The following is a 20,524-nucleotide window of genomic DNA, read 5'->3' on the forward strand; positions in this document are numbered from 1 at the left end:
GAATGCGTTACGGCTTAAAACGGCTTTCCATTCCATTAGATGAATCGCGCGGATAATTAATGTAGTTACGGTTTCCCATGATATTCAATCCGCAAAACCATAAAGCTGCGGCCGTGTAATGTTGTACAAGGATATTGAGTGCGTTTGCGTCAGGATACTCGCGCTCGGTACATACAACAGAATCGGTATTATAACAATTATTTTTCGTCATTTTTACATGCCATATATATTTAAGTCTCGAGACGCTAATATAATCATGTTTTATCTATCATTTTTACAATTCATATATCGATTCGCGTTGACTTTTTTAAAAATATATAAAAAGAACATTCTCTCTCCCCACAGATTTTTCATGAAAAAAAAAGAATCAAATATTCATTCTGTAATCTTTACTTTAACATATATAATCTCTTTTTTAAATATCTAGATATAAATATTCACGTTTTAAAAGACTTTCTCAGAAATTATAAATTAATTAATTAATCAATGAAGAATTCACGAGTATTTCTTTGTAAATAGAGATTGAGACTTCTTTGAGAGGATTTTGAGAGGACTTTAAGACCCCTAAATTTAAAATCACGTGCCAGATTAAATGTGAAGCGTATCAAGCATCGTTTCTGTGCCACCGTTATCCAGCCATTTTCTCGCATCGAGAGATATATCTCGCGAGGCGAAGTTCTGCTTGAACATCAAAAATTCGCGTATTCTCTCGGGATGGGAGCTAAATCATTTAAATTTCTGCGCAAACGACCGCGCGCGCATGCGGGTAAAACTCAGACTCTCCCGGCGGAGGAAAGTTTAAAAAATGACTGGAGGGTAAAAGACAGAGAGAAAGAGAGAGAGAGAGAGAGAGAGAAAGAAAAAAAAGCGCGAGGAAAGGGTATTATCCGGTTCGCGAATCGTCGAAAAGTTTCGCGTCGAGGGTGATCTCGCCCGAAACTATCCTTAAACTATCGTCAAACTATCGTTGCTACTGACCTTGTTTTCGAGCCGCGTCTCGAGTATACGACGTGCCGAAAATCTTGTGCGGAAGTTAGTCCCTTCTCGCAAGTGTGTACATTCGCACAAAGAAATTTCCATTTTAATAGTTCTGTTTGCTTTAGCTGCTGTACTATGTCGGAGCACGACTTTGTCCCGGTTTGCTTCATTGAGTGAAGATGTTGAATCCTTGATTTTCAAAAAATAAATTATAAATGATACTCAAACGTACATTACACTTTAACAAAATCTCTTGTATCTTTATTTTATATATATTAGCTTACGTATTTTTTTTTTTGTTACATTAAAGAATGTAACGACATTTATCATTATATCGACGTTACTTAATATTTAGCTTTTGTAATAAAAATGTTATTTCTTCAAAATATTTATACATAGAAATATTTAGAATACTCGCAATTTTAGCTCTTCATATCTCTCTTTAGATTATCATGGATCAGTGTTTGACAAATCGATGTTTAAAATTCTCGTCAATTAATTGTAAGTCAAAAAATATTTGCCAGCATACCGATAATATTTTAAAAGAGAGAATTTACATTTTTATTTCACAATACTGCAAGCTCGTTTTTGCTGATAGAGATTACCACCGATCGATGATAGCGTGTGCTGCGAAAATTAACAAAAAATTGATAGCGTGTGTCGACAACGCTTTTTTGCATCTTCTCTCATTCGGCTTTGATTTTATACATTTACACGTATGTACGGCGTAAAAGTTTAATAGACTCATTTATCTTGAAAATATACGTGAAAATTTTTTTATGAATTTCAATGAAATGCAAAGATAATTTAATGCATGAATTTTAGCGGGACTTCAAAAATTCAACTTATGCTACTTTTAAAATAAACGACATACATAATTCAAACAATTAATAACTAATTAAAAGTAATTTAGTAAAATATTTGCATACATGTAGTTAAATTTTTGAAACTAAAGTTATATCATCTTCAAAATAAACGACTCAATTCGATCGTATCTAAATGTAAAATTCGTTCTTTATAGGAATATCCATCACAATTTCCTTTATTATTTGCGGAAAGACTCTGCGTGTATATGTATATATGTATATGTATGTGTTATATCTTACAAATACAATAGTATCTTACGTGATGTTAAGAGAAGAGGACGGTGAATCGGGGAACGTCATTTGTAGAATATTGGAGTACAATCTGGCGGATTGCATTCTTTGAAACATTCGATCCTCAATGTCGGAGAAGAGACCAGAAATACGGAAGCGAGAGAGAATCGAAGACCAGTGGAGATTTCTCAGGAAAAGATAACATACCGTGGCACTCAGAAATGGGTTCTAAACTTGTTCGTGTTTCTACCGATATAGCACTTAATACCAAAGTATTGTAGAATTTTATCGAGAGAAACTCACAAATAATATTAATTTATTATATTATATTAATTTAATTATTAATTTATTGTATATATTAAAATCGCGCTTACATTAATAAAAAATTTTATCTCTGGATCTTTTTTGTGGATACGATATTCTGGAAACAAACAGACGCATGCAAAACGCAAATTGACAGATATTGCTATCCTGAAAGAAGCACACAGATATAAATCATGCAAAAGTACTTTACTGAGAAATAAAACATAATTGCGTACGTATACAGGAAATATCTGCGCTATCGTGTCGATATGCTATTTAACGTCTTTTCACGCTTTAATTTATTGTATATATTAAAATCGCGCTTACATTAATAATTTTCCAATAATGTAGAATTGAGGATTTGCTTTGTTTATCGTTAATCAAGAAGATTGTTATTCAAATCAAAGCTCTTAAATTCTTATATTTTCAGATTATATAAATATATGTATGTAAATATATATAAATATATTTAATTAATATAATATATATAAATATATTTACATAAATTTGGTAGTTTTATAATTATAAAAAAAATTTTATCTCTGGATCTTTTTTGTGGATACGATATTCTGGAAACAAACAGACGCATGCAAAACGCAAATTGACAGATATTGCTATCCTGAAAGAAGCACACAGATATAAATCATGCAAAAGTACTTTAGCTCTTCCTCACTCTAGCGAGATCTGGTTTCCTACGGAGAATGCCGACAGGCGAATCCATCAGTATATATCGAGAATTCTAGAGAAGATGACGTATTCTCAGATTCAGCGAACGAGCTCCTGTCTCGTTGATATCGGCAGAAGGATGCGGTGAATGCATTGCGTCCGGAATCGATTCTGTCAAGGATGTTAACGACGGGCGAAAGAAGCGTTCGCTTAACTATTGTTGATAGAAGCTACCGTAATTATATACCGGTGATTGAATTTTACATTACAAGCGCATTTCTGCAGATTAATCCGGCTCTCGAAGCGTCTTTAAAATGTAGACCGTCTTCTAGCCTCTTCGCCAAACATAAATTAAATCGATAAACGTCATCGGCAAATTTATAAGTACAAGAATTCCTTTAAGGATTGCATTCATTTTTAAAAATAAATATAATAAATAACACATAATTAATTGCATTTTCTAAAAAAGATTCTATTTTGATTCAAACACACAGTTATCTGTAAATTTCGTTAAATTTAATTAAAAAATTTTTTATAGCGTTTGTGTGTTTCTTAATAATAGTAATAATAACCACAGTATAAGCAGACAATATGGGATGCACGTAGAAGCGACTATACATGATCAGACGAAAGAAATGCAAGTGGAAAGAATCAATTTATGGTCAGACAAAACGGGGAATAGAAGTTAAGATTAATATACAAGTACTAAGAAACGCGTTCATGTGTTCTAATATTTTATTTAATAATTAATATAAAATGTTACATGTACAAACATCTAATAGTTATTTTTATCTATTTGATCACATTTATCCGATCTGTCCGATTACATCCTGTGTACACAGTTCTAAGATATTCCTTTCGCTCTAATCGCGTAGCTTTCACCTCAAGTTACAGAATAACGTTGCTTTTCTCGTTCCTCGATATATCGACATAATCCTTTTCATCGATCCGGCTCGATTATACGCGGTACCATCAGCGTAACACGTGCGGAAGACTATTCACCGAGCTTACCGCGGCCTCGCTTTCCTTTTACCGACCCCGGGTGAAGATAGCGCCTGACAGCTTGCACGGAGGAGTTACGGGAAAGATGATGTAGCATCGCAGCGGTGGCGGCGGCGATGAACTCGCGCCTCGTTTGTACCAACGTAAGAACGCTGGTCTGGATGCACTACCTACTGCACGGCACGTTTTGCCGGCCAGTCAGCTAGCCAGCCAGCGAGCCAGCCAGACCCGGGAAGATGAATTACATCGGGACGTGATGGTGCCTTCTGCTTCAGGGTAGCGCCACCGATCGGAATCGCGGAAACTTGTGTGCGGATCTCGACACACGTCGGCAGCGCTCCGACCCCTCAGGAGCTTTCCTCCTCGCGTTCGTCTTATCGAGGGCTCGCGTGCTCCTCGGGTTCTTCGTGTCTCGATGCTCCCGAGCGGGGGATAAAGAGAGAGAGAGAAAGAGAGAGAGAGAGGGGGGGGGAGAAGGGAATGGCGACGGGGGAAGATTGATTGCATCGAATCCCGCGTACGGTACGACGAAAGAACTCGGCGAGTTTCTGAGCGGCGTTTTAAGGAATTTCGCTTGCATCGCGAAAGGAGGATTCCTCCGACCTCGAAACGCATGAATAGGGATGAACATTTCGAATCGCTTCGGATACGCTCGATGTGAGCGATCGCTTGTTCCATCTTCGATGCTCCACCGAGCGAGAGAATTTTGCAAGAGTGCTCCGTTAATCGGGGAAAATCGAATCTGCGATAATGTCTCCACTCTGATCATCGTTGAATTTCTTTACCGTCTCTTCTATTCTACTTCTGTCGATTTATCATGCATTTTTCTCGAACAAATTTTTTTAGCAGATATTACGAGGTGTTTTATAAGAAATATGTATGTGTGTTATGCAGAAAGATTTTCAATTCCTTATATCTACGTATTTATAGATTATTTCGATAGATAAGTGTTAATTAACATTGCGACATAACAAGATTGATGATACACAAATAATGATACAAATTTCAACATAGTAGACATAGATTAAGGGACATACCTCGACCTTTACGCCGGGGCGAGGAAATATCTGGGTTTGACTGCTCTCCGGCAGAAATCGAAAGAATTCGTGATCATCCTTGTACCATTTGACCGAGTAGAGATAGCTGCCACTCAGTATTCGCCATTCGCATTTCAGATCGATCGAGGAACCCTTCACAGCCTCTTCTGGCATTTTAAAGTCCACTTTGATATCACTGCCCGCTGAAACACAAACATATCCATTTTTAGTATTCGCAGATCAGGAATGATAATCGATAATTAATGAAATTATTGATCTCGATCAGAGAACATAAATTTTAATTTAATATCATGAAAATCAGTGCATATTTCAAACTTTACGAAATATTTTTATGCACATCAAAGATTTGTAAACTAAGATAACGGGGACCAATTCTCCTACTTTTAGAAATTTTATTTTCAAGTTTTCCTTCTTCTCCAATCTCGAAATCGAGAACGATTCCGCCCAAGTTTCGAAAGAGCAATCCAGCTTTCGCGAATCGTGTTATCAAGCCCGCTTTAATTCTTGATCACGAATAGAATTCCTAATCTCGCGCGGCGCGCAATTCCAGGCTCCTATTTCGTTAATCCGCGGACACGGACACGAGAGACGACGTTTAGAATCCGCAGACATCTCGCAATTACCGCCCGCGTCTGTCAGCCGAGTGCGGGCACGGACGGTAAAAGGGTGGCGTGTGTTAAGCGTGAGAATAAATACGCGGTTAGCAGAGGGGTGGCTAGGCGGGTTCGGGGCAAATGCCATTGCGAGTTTCGTGCCCGAAGTTTCCTCCGAAACTCGAAACGAACGCACTTCGCTGTGCATACATAGATAGTAGAACTTGCACAAGTTATTACGATATTGTAGAATAACGTTTCTGGATCGGTTTGAAGTTTCTAAGTTTAATAGAAAGTTAAAGAAAGTATAAAAAGTGATATACGTATATATACATCTTTTTATAAGCAGTAATAAATTATAAATAATTAATAATTACTGAAAGAAAAAAAAGACACAAGCGACGTAATATATACATGATTAACGATGCACAATTGTATTGCAATCTATTTAGAGCACGCAGTATAACAATGGATTCTTAATTCTTAATTTTCTTTTTTTAGCAAAGCATCGCGTTATATCGTTAAATATTTTACTGGCATAATTAATCATCACGTTATTTATCTTGTCATATAGTAATAATTACCGTAATAAATGTCGTAATGTATACCGGTAATTATCGTCAATTTTGTCTAAATCGTTTCTGTCAATTTCATAACGAGTTATATCATAGTAGGCAAACTTGTTTAGTCATATCGGAATGCTGGTCGTGTGCGGTGAGAGAATTTATTTCAAGCTTGTAACGAGCGCGTTACGCATTAACTCCGCCGGACGGCTCATAATACGGCAGGTATCGGGTTAATTTGGAGGACGAAGCACGGGAAGGGGGAGGGGGCAAAACGCGGTGTGAGGGATCACGAAGCGTGTTGGGTTTAAGTGCGCAAGCCGTTAAAGGTCCATCGAGCGGAATGTGAGAGAGACCTCGATTGCACTCCGTATCGTCCGGTCGGTGTCCGCAATTTACAGTCGCGCGTGTTAAGATTTAATGACGCGCGAATTTCGGCTTGCGAGTCAAGGTGCCCAAAGGGCGAACCGGGGTAAAGCCTCTCGTAAAGCTCTCGCAGTGTTTATGTAGCGTCTGTGAATTATGATCCCGGCACGGGATAGATTCATCAGTCGAGAAATAAATCTCGATTTTTGTATCCAAAACAGGAAAGCCATATGAAATATTATAATGCCACGGCAAATAAGCGGTACAGTTATACGACTGTTTATTACATCGCTTCATCGTATATATAAAGCATTAAGATATTTAAAAATATTCTCTAAGAGCAATTATTTAATTAATATTTTTATAAAAGAAGAAAGATAAACTTTTTTAATAGAAGAAGCTAAATATACGTTTTATTATAAGGATCGTCGGATTTCAATTAGAGAAGCTCATCTCTAGTTTGATGACTAATATATATGTATGTGAATATATATATGCATATATATATATAGACTATTGCAGAATCTAGAACACTGCGTTGACATTCCACGGAATTGGCCTAACCGTCGATGTCAGTTGCAGTTGCTTCCAACGTCGCGGTTTGCATTTCGCGATGCATTTTCGAACGCGTCTCTCCATCATCGCTTTCTCTTTCTCTCTCTTTCTCCTTCCGTATCTCGTCCGCGTGTCGTCAATTTCCGTCGTTACAACGACCGAGTCGTTAACTTGCCAATGGAGTTTGACATCTCATAGCTGAGACTGCATTACAAACGTTTCCGTGCCATTTATCAACGGCACCTGGCGTATTGAAAACTGTTTTGCTGCGATGGAACATTCGAAAAGAAAAACGCCGAAAGTACTCGCCACCATCGATTTTAGTCACGATACATTTCAATCAAAGCGAACTTTAATCACTCGCAATGTACGTGTAGTCTTTTACTTATATAACAACTAGTAAACAAGTAAAAAGACTTGGACAATCTTCTCTTAAGAATATAAAATTTGTGTCAATTTTTTCGAGTATACATATTAGCTTAATATTATTCTTAATTTATAAATATTTAATTGGTAAATATTTCTCTCTCTTCACGAGACAATTAAGGGAAAACTCGTCGACGATCTTTAACGTATTAAAAATCCATTCAAATAGTCCACTTGAAATTTATTCAGATAATATAAAGCGGGTATATATTATGATCGTATCTGGCAGAGATCTTCCCGCAGTCCCGCGTAAATAAAGTCGCCAGAGAGAAGAAATTGCGACACAAAAGCTTCCTTAAAATACGCTCAAAGTGACGGCACAGTCCATTATCCGCGTTCTTTCCTATAAATCTTATCTTTCCCTCTACTATTCGTTACTATCCCGCGACAAAGACAGCACATTACGCAAAGGAATTTGTCCAATTGTCTCGATCGGAACCGACTCTCACGAGTCGCGTCTCGCTATTGCCATCGAGGCTTCCCTCCGCATTCTGGATGCAACGGGCGGGAATATTTCTTGCTCATCGCGGACGTTAAAGCTAAGTCTTTCAAACTGTCCGAGTCTTTTCAGGCGTTTCCTTTAGAGTGTCTGATCTCTCCACCGGATTCCATTCGAGTCATGCAAGACTTCTTCCCGCGAATTGAAATCGAATGTCTGGGCTACCTCCTCGCCTTTGCGACGACCCTCGTCTCGCGTCCATTCTTCTTCATTCTCTCCTCCCCTTCCATCTGGCATGAAATTTATCTCTAAACAAGGTAAACGTCTTACCGCGCGCCTAGATTTGCGATTTCTCATCCGCGAAGCGGAAACGTTTGCGCCAAATCAAAAACGTTTGCCGATGCGAACTTTTCTTCGTCTCGCTTGGCGAAGCGAAATAATATTTCTGACAAGAGAGAGAAGCGTTCTCGTGTGTATTTCCCTTTATCGTTTTACCTACGTTGGAGCATTATTGCTCCGACTTTTTGATCTTACCTGCGTATATAACACACATACACACATATGAATGTATAAAATATATTTCATATTCAATATTCATATTTATATTATTAAACATAAATTCAAGTGTGCTACTTTACATCTTTCCGCACGGAATTTTCTAACGTATTCAACATTAAAATCTCCGTATGATTAAACTTTGAATTTAAATTTTATAAAGAAGCAAATCAACTTGACCAGTAACATGTAATCGCACAATAGAAATTTAATTTTTAAATTCCAATATATTTAATTTATAAAACATACGTTTGCATTTATATATATACATAGAAGATTATTGACGGTTCGGCTAAATAAAAATCGACGCTGAATTATTCCGGGAACCATCATTAGCGCGTTAAGTACCCGGGAAATCCTTTTGGATTCGGAAACGTACGATCACGTGACGCATAACAAGTCGCGGGAGCAGCTGATAACAAGCTCGTCCATTTCTCCGGCATTCTCCTTGCTCATAATCGGCGCTCGTTAACCGCGCGAGAACGGCTCGACGGCAGCACGAGTTTACGGGACTCTGATTGCGAGAGCTCGTTTTTCCGATTGCCAGTCGTTGCCCGCAACCAATTTCTGCCTGACGCGCGCTCGCGAAAGCCTGCAACACCCCTGATTCGGGGAAACGACTTCCGGTTAACTCACCGCCAGTCGAAACCTCATTACCGCTTGAGGATTGAGCACCCTTTCTCCGAAGGGGTGGCGGCGGGGACGAACGGATTCGCGCGCAATTGGGATAAATAAAAGCGCTCCGTCGTTTTACGTGCTTTTTGCAGAAACACAAGACGGCCACTTCGAGATATTTCTCTTTGTCTCCGGATTATGCAAACGCGACGACGCCACTTTCTTTCTATAGGTCGATGCAGCGAGGAGCCTCTAGACGCTCTTGCAATTTCGCGGAAGAGCTGCTCTTTGAAGTGGATGTAAACGTGAATGTCCTTTTTAGGATAGCGCGTGCGCGCGCGCGCGCGTGAAAAGGCTCCTCTGGAAAATGTTTTTCCTGTCGTTCTCTCATTGTAAATTTCGCCCGATTCTGTTCGGCTGCACTCGAAGGAATCTTGTTGATTGACCCAGAAATACAACGAAAAAATGTCCCGAGTTATCCTTGGGAAAGATACGCGAACGTTTTCCATCGACGACAGATTGGAGGGAAATCTTTAGAGAATTTTGCTGATTTTTTCGAAAATATTCAACAATCCATGAGAATTACACGCGCGCTCGTTCTCGCGAAAATTCACATCACACTGCTAGCGTGGTTATTTCGCGGATATTATATTGCGTTCTGTAGAGAAGTGAAGCACCTTTATACAAGAGGTACGGCTTTACTTCTCCCCTTTTGATCGAGCCCGTAGTAATATCGTCGCCCCGCGAAGAGAAGACGGTAGATAAAGCTGGCCTTCTTCTGAAATGAAATATGCAATCCTCTTTCGCGCCATAATGTAAAAGATGAAACTTGTAGTTCTCTTTTACCCACTAGGAGTTTCACCACCGCCGCCCTTTATTTGATCCGTTAACGATAAAACTCTCTTTTTCGGAGAGCCAACGCAAAGTATATGATGAACATTGTGCACCGGTAGTATAACGGGATGCGAGACGGAATCCTCCCTCAGGGTTGCATGCTTTCGAGGGTTGCATTATCTCAAAGTGCGTTAGTTATTATCCGCCATCGCGCGAACTTGAATCATAAATGAAACGCTTAACTCAAACACAAACTGTTGCACCGGAGCAGCGTATTCCTTTTTAATTATTTTTGCCCGTTTTCTTTTGAAGCGTCTACATTGAGACTGCAGCCTCATTTTTCAAAGCGCTCTGATGAAACCGGTATAATTAAGTTATGGCATTTTTCCTGATTAACATGGAAACAAGCAGCGTGCAATATATTCTTCATTTTTATAAAAAATATCCATAGTGTCACACAAATTTTACGAACAATATATAATTGAAGAAAATTTCTTAGCGAATCAAAATTGTTGTAACAATGAAAAAATTATTACACTAATTTGTTTTGCAATTTATTATATATATTTGCCCATTAAATTTTTTTCTTGCTGCAATTCCTTATTAAGAGAGATGGTATCGTAATTAAGACACGTAACGTATATATTTCATGTAGAATCATAAAAATTTTCCACAAACACGCAGCACCATTTGCAGCGAGAAATAAAATCAACGGCGCGTAACGGTCGGAAAGCGTTGAGGTGCCATTAAAGTACGCCGTAATGAGGAACGGGCCGTGCGCGCGTAATTAGAAAATCGGATTTACGTAATCCTGTTTGTATCGCGATCGGAAAGAAACAAGACTTCAGACGCTCCGAGGTAACGAGATTGCCGCGGAAAAGCGCGGCTCGGTCCGCGCATTTCTATGCCTTCTCTTCTCCTCTCTTCTCTCTTTTCTCGCGTTATAACTTCCTTATTCTCCCACGCGTTTCCGTCCCGATTTATTTTTCAATTGATGAAAAAAAGCGAAAATCGTAAAAGATCTTTTTACGCCTCGCGTCTTTGTTGTCTCTGACATTTTATTCTTCTTTTCGCTCCAAGAGAGAAAGAGAGAGAGAGAGAGAAATGAGAAAAGAGCCTTTTTTTTAATCCGAGAAGCTTTCACCGGAAGCTTGATAATTGTCGCGGCGACACTAAACTCACGATGCGGTTCGCCGCTGGTTTGCATTATGGTTTCCACCTCATGCCGGTAGCCAACCGGCAATGGTGAATTTAACTTGTTGTTATTACCACGAAGAACCGGAAGAGCTTAAAGCGGATTAACCGCCTTTTTTATTTTACGTCTGCCCCGGTTAGATCGGCGGTTGGTAACTGCATCCTTGGTCACGCGAATCCGATTAGGGGAATCCGAAGATGAAAACTGCAACCACGCCATAGTCTCCAGTAAACCGTTATTTACTAAATTTTCAAGATCATGATAATAATTGTAGATAATTTAATATTTGCGATCTTATTAGGTTTACAGTTTTTTTTTTTGATTCCATTACTATGCTCTCCCTTCTTTCAAGATCATGATAATAATTGTAGATAATTTAATATTTGCAATCTTATTAGGTTTACAGTTTTTTTTTTCGATTCCATTACTATGCTCTCCCTTTACGCTCCTTTTTAATTACTATTTATTTTTTCTTTTTTGTCTTCGTAATTTACCATATTTTTATATTTGAATAAATCGCTTTATCATTTAGGAAACCGAATTGAATGTTTTATATCGTCAGCATATTTGAGTAATCGCAGAATTCGTATTTTTTTGCCAAACGATTCTCACGCAAGATAAAAGATGCGATCCTCGCAGTGTTAAGTCATATTTACGTCGCGACTTTTATTGATGTTGCAGGTTCATGAAAGTTCAATGTCGAACCTTTATTGGCCATCGTGTCGGACTGTTTCCGCGGATATAAAAGAGGAACTTGTTTCGCCTCAAAGCGAAATTGCGCTTTTGATCTCGCTCTTTCGAGCATGCACCGACGAATTCCTTTCCTCGCGATAACTTTCGCGCCTTCAACCGCGCTAGAACGTACCGCTTAAAGTTCACGATTTAATTTCGATAATGCGAAAGTTGACTCCCCCGCGATGGAAGTTTCTCATGTCCTCTGACGCCAAAGACGTAGTCTTGTAATTTACTCGAGTGAATATTTGATATTCATATCGTCGAAGCCCGAGACGTGTGAACGAATTTCCCGAATATTGAGTATCGTTCGATCTGTCAGGAAGAATAATATCAATAGCAGGTTTCCATCACAGTCGTATCTTGACGCCGAAAGTAAAGCGTTTTGCATTTAAATGTATAGATCCAAACTGACGCGGAAATTAAAACGGGATATTGTGAAATTTTTCTGCAGTATTTGAATATTAATATCAGTCTCTTATTGAAGCTTTCTTGAATCTCTTTTTTCTTTCGAAATTATTACATTTAGAACTCTTTAATATAATCAACTCTTTATCTCTTTTAAACATTGTGTGTGTGTGAATTATATATTTTTTTTCTCAGTTTATTATTATTAATACTTGTAAATCTTTACGCCGTCTCTTTATCATAATTTCCATACCTGACATTTTAAATCACTTCCACGTCACACATTCTATAAAGATGAAAGCGTGCAACGTCGCGCTTCTTTAGAACAAATATCATCGGAGATTAAAGTTTCATGTAAGAAATTTTTAATCAATCTACGTGCAAAGCCTTCAACCCTGTACGACGGCTGTAATCAGTGCTCGCTCCAACGAATGGCGATCCATAAAGTTTTAAGCCTGCTGTATTTACTGTGTCAACGCGGTTGAAACGCGGTCGACGTGGTCGCATAATTAAAATCTATGCGCGCGGCGCAGCACAGGGGGCTGACGGTCCCCCTTATATCAACGCGGGAACGGGCCGTTTATTTTCACATATACATAGTCGCCGAAGACGTAGCGCGTGTATACAGAGTGCTCGGCAAACAGCGTAAAATTTTTAGACAAATTTTTTTCATCCAGAGATCGAAATTCGATCAATCAATTCATCTAATATTAAAAACTACGATATTTATAGATTATATTAAAAGTTTTACACAGTTTTAAATAAATAACGATACTGTACTCTAAACAGACATTAAATCATCTGTTATTCAATGTGAAAATTAAATCTCTCGAAATAATCAAAGTAATAAATCGAATTATAGCTTGTAAATTTTCTCCAAGACGAGAAGGACTTTGAGTTTGCCAAAGAATATTATATTCTTTACATTCTGATACACCTTGTAGAGAAACGCATAGACCCGAAGATCCGTAAAGGGGAGAGTTTCTAAGATAGATTGCTAAAAGTTTCAGCGGTCGTTGCAGTTCCTCCATCCACGGAATCTCTCTCTCCTCTTTCTCTTTTTTTTTCCTCCTCCATTTTCTCTGTCTCCCTTTCCTCTTCATCGTGTGTCCCGCTATATACAAGCGCCTTCATTCTCGATCCCATTTGCCGGTGATCGAAGTTTTTGATAAACCCATCCCGCGCCGCTTTTTCGTGGTCTCATTGTCGTCATCGTCGTTGTTGTCGTTCAACGTCGTTCGCAATCACATTTGCGATACTCCAATATTCGAATGATGGTGATTCCGACGTTTTTTTTTTTTTAACATTTTCTACAAAAAGATAGGATGAATGCACCGGTTAATCCGGCGAAGTAGTTCTATGAAGTAATGTAATTGAATTTCTAATATATTCACACAAGGGCAAAAATTCGATTCATCTCGATGCTGCTTGAATTATGGATATAATATCATCAAATTCAATCGTGTTTAAAAGTGCGTAACTTTTCAATTATATTTTTATTCAAAATATATATATATAATATTATTTTTAATTATTACATATTCACTTCAACATATTTTTTTCGTTGTTATTTTTAAGGGGAGAACTTTTACGAAAAGTTAATAACACAGCGGATTTAATAGATACTTGCGGGAAATAATATGACAAAACAATGTGTGTTATAAAATTTATTTAATAATATTTCCCTCAGTAATCTCATTCATCGGTTCGTATTTATTTTGTTCTCTATGTTACCGGAAACCACGCGATTTTCACGTCAGGGATTCTCTCCTACTTAATTGAAACGAATCGACATGGCTGATCTCTTTTTTTCGCGCGCGAAACGAATGAAATTTATAACGAATACAATTTCAACCGCGGGCGGGACGAAAAAAATGTTTACCCGCACTGTGTATCCGGAAGCGAGGACGAGGGAAGGATACGAGGAGCTGGGCGCGTGTTTATGATTCGTTCCAAAAGCCGCGGACTCGTTCCCGTCGTGTTTAACGAGCAAACGTAGCCGGCGGATAACGAGGTTAAACCGGAATTGAATTATACGCCAGGATGAGATTAACGCGCTTCCGTGACATTTTCGCTCAGGCCGAGACACGCGCGACTGACTTGTGTTTCGACCGTATATATGTACAGTGTGTGCCACCTTTCGTTTCATTGGCGGCGCCATCGCGAAAGCCATTCCCGGCTACCGTAATTTATCGCTTGCCCGTAATCCACCGTGCATCATCTCATCGTACACGTGGCCGGTCCCGGTGCGAGAAAGCAGGAAAATTCACGGGTCACGTAGACGCGCGTGTTCGCGATTCTCGGGTAATTAACGAAGAAATATGTCGAAGGTGCCGGCGTGATAAGGACTTTATTAGACAAAGAGAAGTAGAAATATATGATGCGCAAATTTAAGTGCAATTTTGACATATTTTTTATAGGGAAATGGAAAATAGAAATTTATTTGACGCTATAAAGCGAAGTAAGTACTTCGCACAGTTTTCCTCTACGAGAAAAATGATAAGACTTATTAGACGAAGTCTAAAATTAAATGAATTACTCTGTGTAAATCTGTAAAAAAGTTGGCAAGAATCGCGTGACAGTAGAAAGACATATCGTGTTTAATCTTACGATACAAGTTACAATTTTTATAGTATCCTTTATAATACTACGTAACTTTATTACAGTTTCTGTAACAAGTAATTGGATCTACGCTCCATTATTTATACATCAAACAAAGTTTCGCACCGCTTTATTGTCTCGCGTTTCCGCACCGTGCCGGCGGCATCATTAATTCTTCTCGTTGGCCAATTTGTCTAAGAAGTTACCGAAGCAAAACTCTGATCGATAAGTCTCACCAACTTCTCGCTCAGCATAATTCTAACCGGAAGTAGTCAAAGTCGATGTAAAATCAGTCCTACTGTTTGACCAAGAATGCATTAATTTCTGTGACAAAGTTTTAGCGATGTATATAATTGAAAACTCATAATCATCTTTTCATCTCAGTATTCTACTATATTTTCCAAGCCAATATTATTTACAGCTTTAATGTATTACAATCTGAAATTACAAAATTTTCTTGGCAGTTATCTGTAATAAATTCGTATTTATGTGAGACGATTATCTCGCGGAGATGACAGATCGTCGAACCTTTAAATGTTTCATAAATTCCAATTGTCTTTTTTTTTGAAAATCCTGATGTAGGACTCGACGAAGAGAAACAACATCGCTCGCGCGAATAAATAAGCTCGTGCTGGAATCGGATAGCCATTAAACCGCGCGGCTTCGGTCATACGTTAAAGGGAAGCCGTCGCGTCGTGTCGCGCGGTCCAGGACAACCGTAATTTATCGCGCGGTAATAATTCGCGGGACATTAATGTCCTATGTTAGGCCGCGCTCATACGGGTGGACGGTAAACAATGAGTTGTGAGCGGTGCAGTAGATGAGCTCACTAATTAAACAAAATTCAGCAGAATTAATTCGACGAACATATGGCGGTGCGTCGACGATGAGCGTAATGACATGTTTATATTTTCTTGATGAATTATTATAGTATCAATTTTTAAAACGGTTTCTTCACACTCTGAAGTCATTCCTTTATCTAGGCTAATTTTTATTCTAATCAATGTTGCATCATTCAAAAATCATCAATTATGCTATTAGAATCTACGCTTTCAACACTAATTTTTTCATGTAAAATAAATATATCTCATTAATACATAGTAAAGTATAAAATAACCAAAATGTATCCCTTGATTTATACGTGCAATCGAAATGTTTTACGTTTTATTCTCGAAATAAAGCTTCTTAGCTCTTTTAAAGAAAAAGAAGGAAAGATTATAAAAAGAATCAATCATCTCCTTCGTTTGCTTCAATATTCATACAATTACCTTCCGATAGAATTAATCGAAGATGTTTCCCTCTTTTTCTCCTTCTAGTTTTATTTCATTTTCTTCCATCCTCGCTCTATTTATTAAATCACTAATATTAGATTGCTTTATTTTTATCCTTTATATAAGTATCTCTATAAATATCTCCATCTTTATATAAGTATATTCTCTAAGTCTTATCTTTTATTTAAGCATCTTTAAATTTGCAAACATTTTCCTCAAATTCTTAGATAAAATCTGATTTATATTAAAAATGACAAGCGAGAGAGTTATCTGGTGAATCGATCCGTTATCCATATAGAGTCGATTTTAATTTTACATAATCAAATTTCCTTTTTACAAACACATCATGACGTGCTTGGCCATTCTGTGTCGCGCGTTAATCACGAATTCACGCGTGTTTAACGCGCATTGGCTATCTGTTACACGCTCGACGGAATTAAGGTTGACCAACATTGTTCGCAGTTAATAAAGCATACGAATAGTGCAGATTTTTTGACGTTATTACTTTCACGATCGGAACGGTAAATATCGATATATGTCGCGCTTTTGTATCTATCTTTATTCGAGAATAATGATTGATCTTATGGCATAGGAATATAAGATATCATGTAAAATGTTTGTCATTCTGTCTTCAGATCGCAGAGTGATGTTAGTTGTTTTGATTAAATTAGTGATATAATCGGTATTTTTAATACGATTAATCGTTTTATAGATATATTTCAAAAATGATAAAATAATGTCAAATATATTTCTATTTTTTACTAAAAAATATAAGTTATATATATATAAACAAAACTAATTTGTTTATAGTTTATTACAAGAGACTGACACGAAGAATCAAAGTAACAAGCTTAACCAAATTTAGTAAATCACGCGGATAACAATTCCGTAATTTATTTAATTGCGCTTACGTTTCGCCGGTTTGGTTGCTTTGAGCTTTGAACAAAGTTAGCACTCAATATACACGTATATCCGTAACTCTCGTCAACTAATTAATAGCAGAAGATAGATCAAACATAACTCGTGCACAAACATTTGAATGTATCGAACTCTAGTGAGCGTATAACATGATTTCCTTGTTAAAATGTGTTATCTTCTATTTAAAATAAAACATATTTAACACATTCCTGAAAATTTTTCGCATCAACACGTCTTCTCCGTCAGTTTCTTTTCTCGAGATTTACACATTGGAAGTTACACAATGCACAAATCATAGTTTTTGCAAGCGAATATCGCAACCGCGTCGAATCCAGATTCATTCGATCGTTCGAATCGTTCGATCCGGATATCGCCAATTGTCTGTCGGGACGCTTTTAGGAGGCGAGCTTCGCGTAAGACAATGCCGAGATCGTACCGCAATCGGAAAGATTTTAGGACGAGCAACGCGATATTACCACGAAAATAAAAACGCCGCCCGTGTGTTCCGGACAGAGTCTAATGTCGAGAAGAAAAAGATCGATAAGAGAGAAACGAGGAGGTTTGATTCCCCAGCATGAAAGATTAATGGAACATTTTTACGTTTATCACAACAACTTCGAAGGAATATTTCAAAGATACGTTATTTTACAAATACTTATATATTATATAAATTATATATATAAACAAAGTAATATTTCATGGATGAAGGAAAATTGGGAATCTTCATATAAATGACTTCACTTTTTAAATATAATAAGTTGTACCATAACTATTTGAAAGAGACAGCTGTAATTGTTTTAATAATTACGATAAGGTTTAGATAATTTCCGTGTGTTTTCCCAAAACCTCAAAAATGTAAGATTATATGAGAAGCAATTTTATGTTTTTATACTATATTTATATTTGATATTAAAATAATTTCGCGCTGTTGAATCGAAAATGACGGTTGATGACTTAACGACAAGCCAAACTTTGCTCAAAGAGAAACGACCTTTCTAAATATCCGCCATTTTCTCTCCAACAAAAGGAAGACGAACAAATAATAATATACCGTTTGCGGTTTTGAATGGAAACCGCGTCGGGTCTCCGCACGCTATTCGTATAATAACAGTCTGTAACCCGCGGCACCTGATCTCAGCTAAAATCCGGACTTCAATCACATTTCCGTGTTCGTGTGGATCCTCATCGACTAAACCGCGAATGTCAACTGCGCACCGTGTATACGTGCACATTCGTATTTCGTTATCGTCGTCGTCGACGTTGACGACGTCGTCGTGGTCGTCGTGTACTCGGCTTCTTCGTCCTCGGTGCAATAACAATTATCGTGAACGCGCGGCGCAGTCGGGGCTTGCGGATTTCCATTTCGCCACGTCTGTCCGAGTCCTCGGGTACGTTGGAGAGGAGCTGTGAGTTAAATCCTAGGGATATGTACACAACCCGCCGAGAGCTTGCCTACAATTTGCAGGAGACTACGCTGCCGCCGGCGTACGGGAAGCCCGTCGGGCGCGGCAGTAGTACGAGTGCGAGATATATCCGACACGACTGGAAAATGAAGCGTAAGTTAGATACGCGCGGGAGAGAAAGAGCGAGGGAAAGTGGCGTTTATTACGCGCTCAGACAGAATGTTTCCACTCGAGTGCATGCACAGATGAATCCTACTATTCGCAATGCATAAATATAATAACAATGGAAACAGCTATGCGAATAATTATGAGCGGGGAAAAGCAGTAATATACATGACTTAGTAAGAGAGTAGAGATGAAATAAAGGATATTATTTTAAAATCGTTATAACTGTTATATTAATAAAGTTAATGTTGAGACAATTTAATTTTGAAAGAAAAAGAGAGAAAGAGAAATTTGTTAATTCTAGAAATAAAAGTCTATGGAGAAACAATGCCAGAAAATAAAGTAAGTTTCACAGATCCTGCGATGTAATGAAAAGTTTCAAATCTAATTCTGAAATATTTAATGCCGTATATAATTAATACGATTCGTTAACGCTGGCAAACAGTCGTAATCCAGTGAGAGCTACTCAAGCGATACGTAATAAGGAGTTACACGACAAAATCTCTTTACATTAGATGTAAATCTAACGTGAGACAAAGCGAGGACGCGAAGCGCGCGTTCGCTAAGGTATCGCCAAATATAGGAGAGTTGTGGCGCGTTTCAGGGGACGACGAGACATCCTAAAACACCGCACACTTCCCGTAATGAACATCGCGTCTACGTAGTGCGCGTGGTCTGGTAACAGGGAATAACGAGACACGACACACGAGGCCTGTCACGCGCTCTATCTCCTGTCTCTCTCTCTCTCTCTCTCCCTCGTCTCTTTCTCGCACGGGGAAGACAGGCAAGCAGGCGAGCGTGCTGAGACTGATAATACGATTCAATTTCCATTCGCGCCCTTCCTAAGGGAACCCGACGCCGGCTCATCCGGTCCCAAAAGTGGCGCGCCCATCATGGGGTGGCGATTAGGAATGCAGCTCCCGATGCCTTGGTGCTCGGAAACCACCGATACTTTATGCGCAAAGTAAGTAGGATGTTCGCGAAACTAATCCGTAGCTTCCAGTTTGATGTGTCTTTGCCAAGGCGCGGGTGATATATAACACATTTTGAATGTGAATTGAGAGCAGATATAACGTAGATATATCAAAGAATAGTATAGAAGACACACAAAGAAATAGAACCTGCTCTCAATACTTTATATCATACTTCTTAGATAAAGAGAAAATGCAATTATTTTTTAAATATACTTTTTAACATGACGTGAATCATATTCATGTGCTATACTTGTGTCACATTGTATTTGTCTTTAATCATTCTATATTTTACAATAAAGTAATATGAAGTTTATGCTTCTAAAATTTTCATAAATGAATAAAGAATTTCATAAATATTAATATTTAATATAAAAAAATTAGTTTATACACTTTTCTCTAAAATATCAAAAAATGTCGATACTTGATATATCAAATAATAACATCGATATCGCATTTTTTATGTTTATTCATCTCTACGAATGTTACGTTACTGCTTTATAGCTATAGGTATCGTTAAATCGATAGTAAATGTGTGCATAATTCAGTGAACCGCAGGGTGTTCAACGAGACTGGAACGTTAATAAATTTACCTGATTACAAGATCCTTTCACGAGGGTCTTTCAACCCTCTTATTCGATAGTAACGACTTTTCAAATGAATTGGATCTCAATGTCATATAAATGAAACGACGCAAGTGATAAAATTAAACAGGATTAAGATACTATAGTTAATCATTTATTAAAATATTCTATTTATTTTTCGTTCGTTATCAACAATTTTTAATTTATGCAGCTGCACAGAAAAATT

The 20,524-nt window shown here is 37.9% G+C and overlaps 1 protein-coding gene across 2 annotated transcripts in view; it reads right to left on the minus strand.

Moving 5' to 3' along the window:
• Positions 1 to 20,524, minus strand: part of LOC115237713 — a 214,584-nt gene that overhangs the window by 90,411 nt on the left and 103,649 nt on the right. The window contains exons 2-3 of one of the 2 annotated variants that reach the window (XM_029810942.1): positions 5,084 to 5,286; positions 979 to 1,167 (exon numbers count right to left, since the gene is read on the minus strand). In XM_029810942.1, the coding sequence (XP_029666802.1) occupies positions 979 to 1,167; positions 5,084 to 5,286 (392 nt within the window). The remainder of the gene's footprint in view (positions 1 to 978; positions 1,168 to 5,083; positions 5,287 to 20,524) is intronic. The other variant, XM_029810943.1, reaches the window with a different exon arrangement.

Source organism: Formica exsecta, unplaced genomic scaffold (genome assembly GCF_003651465.1).
Source record: "Formica exsecta isolate Colony F162 unplaced genomic scaffold, ASM365146v1 scaffold308, whole genome shotgun sequence".
Lineage (NCBI taxonomy): Eukaryota > Metazoa > Arthropoda > Insecta > Hymenoptera > Formicidae > Formica > Formica exsecta.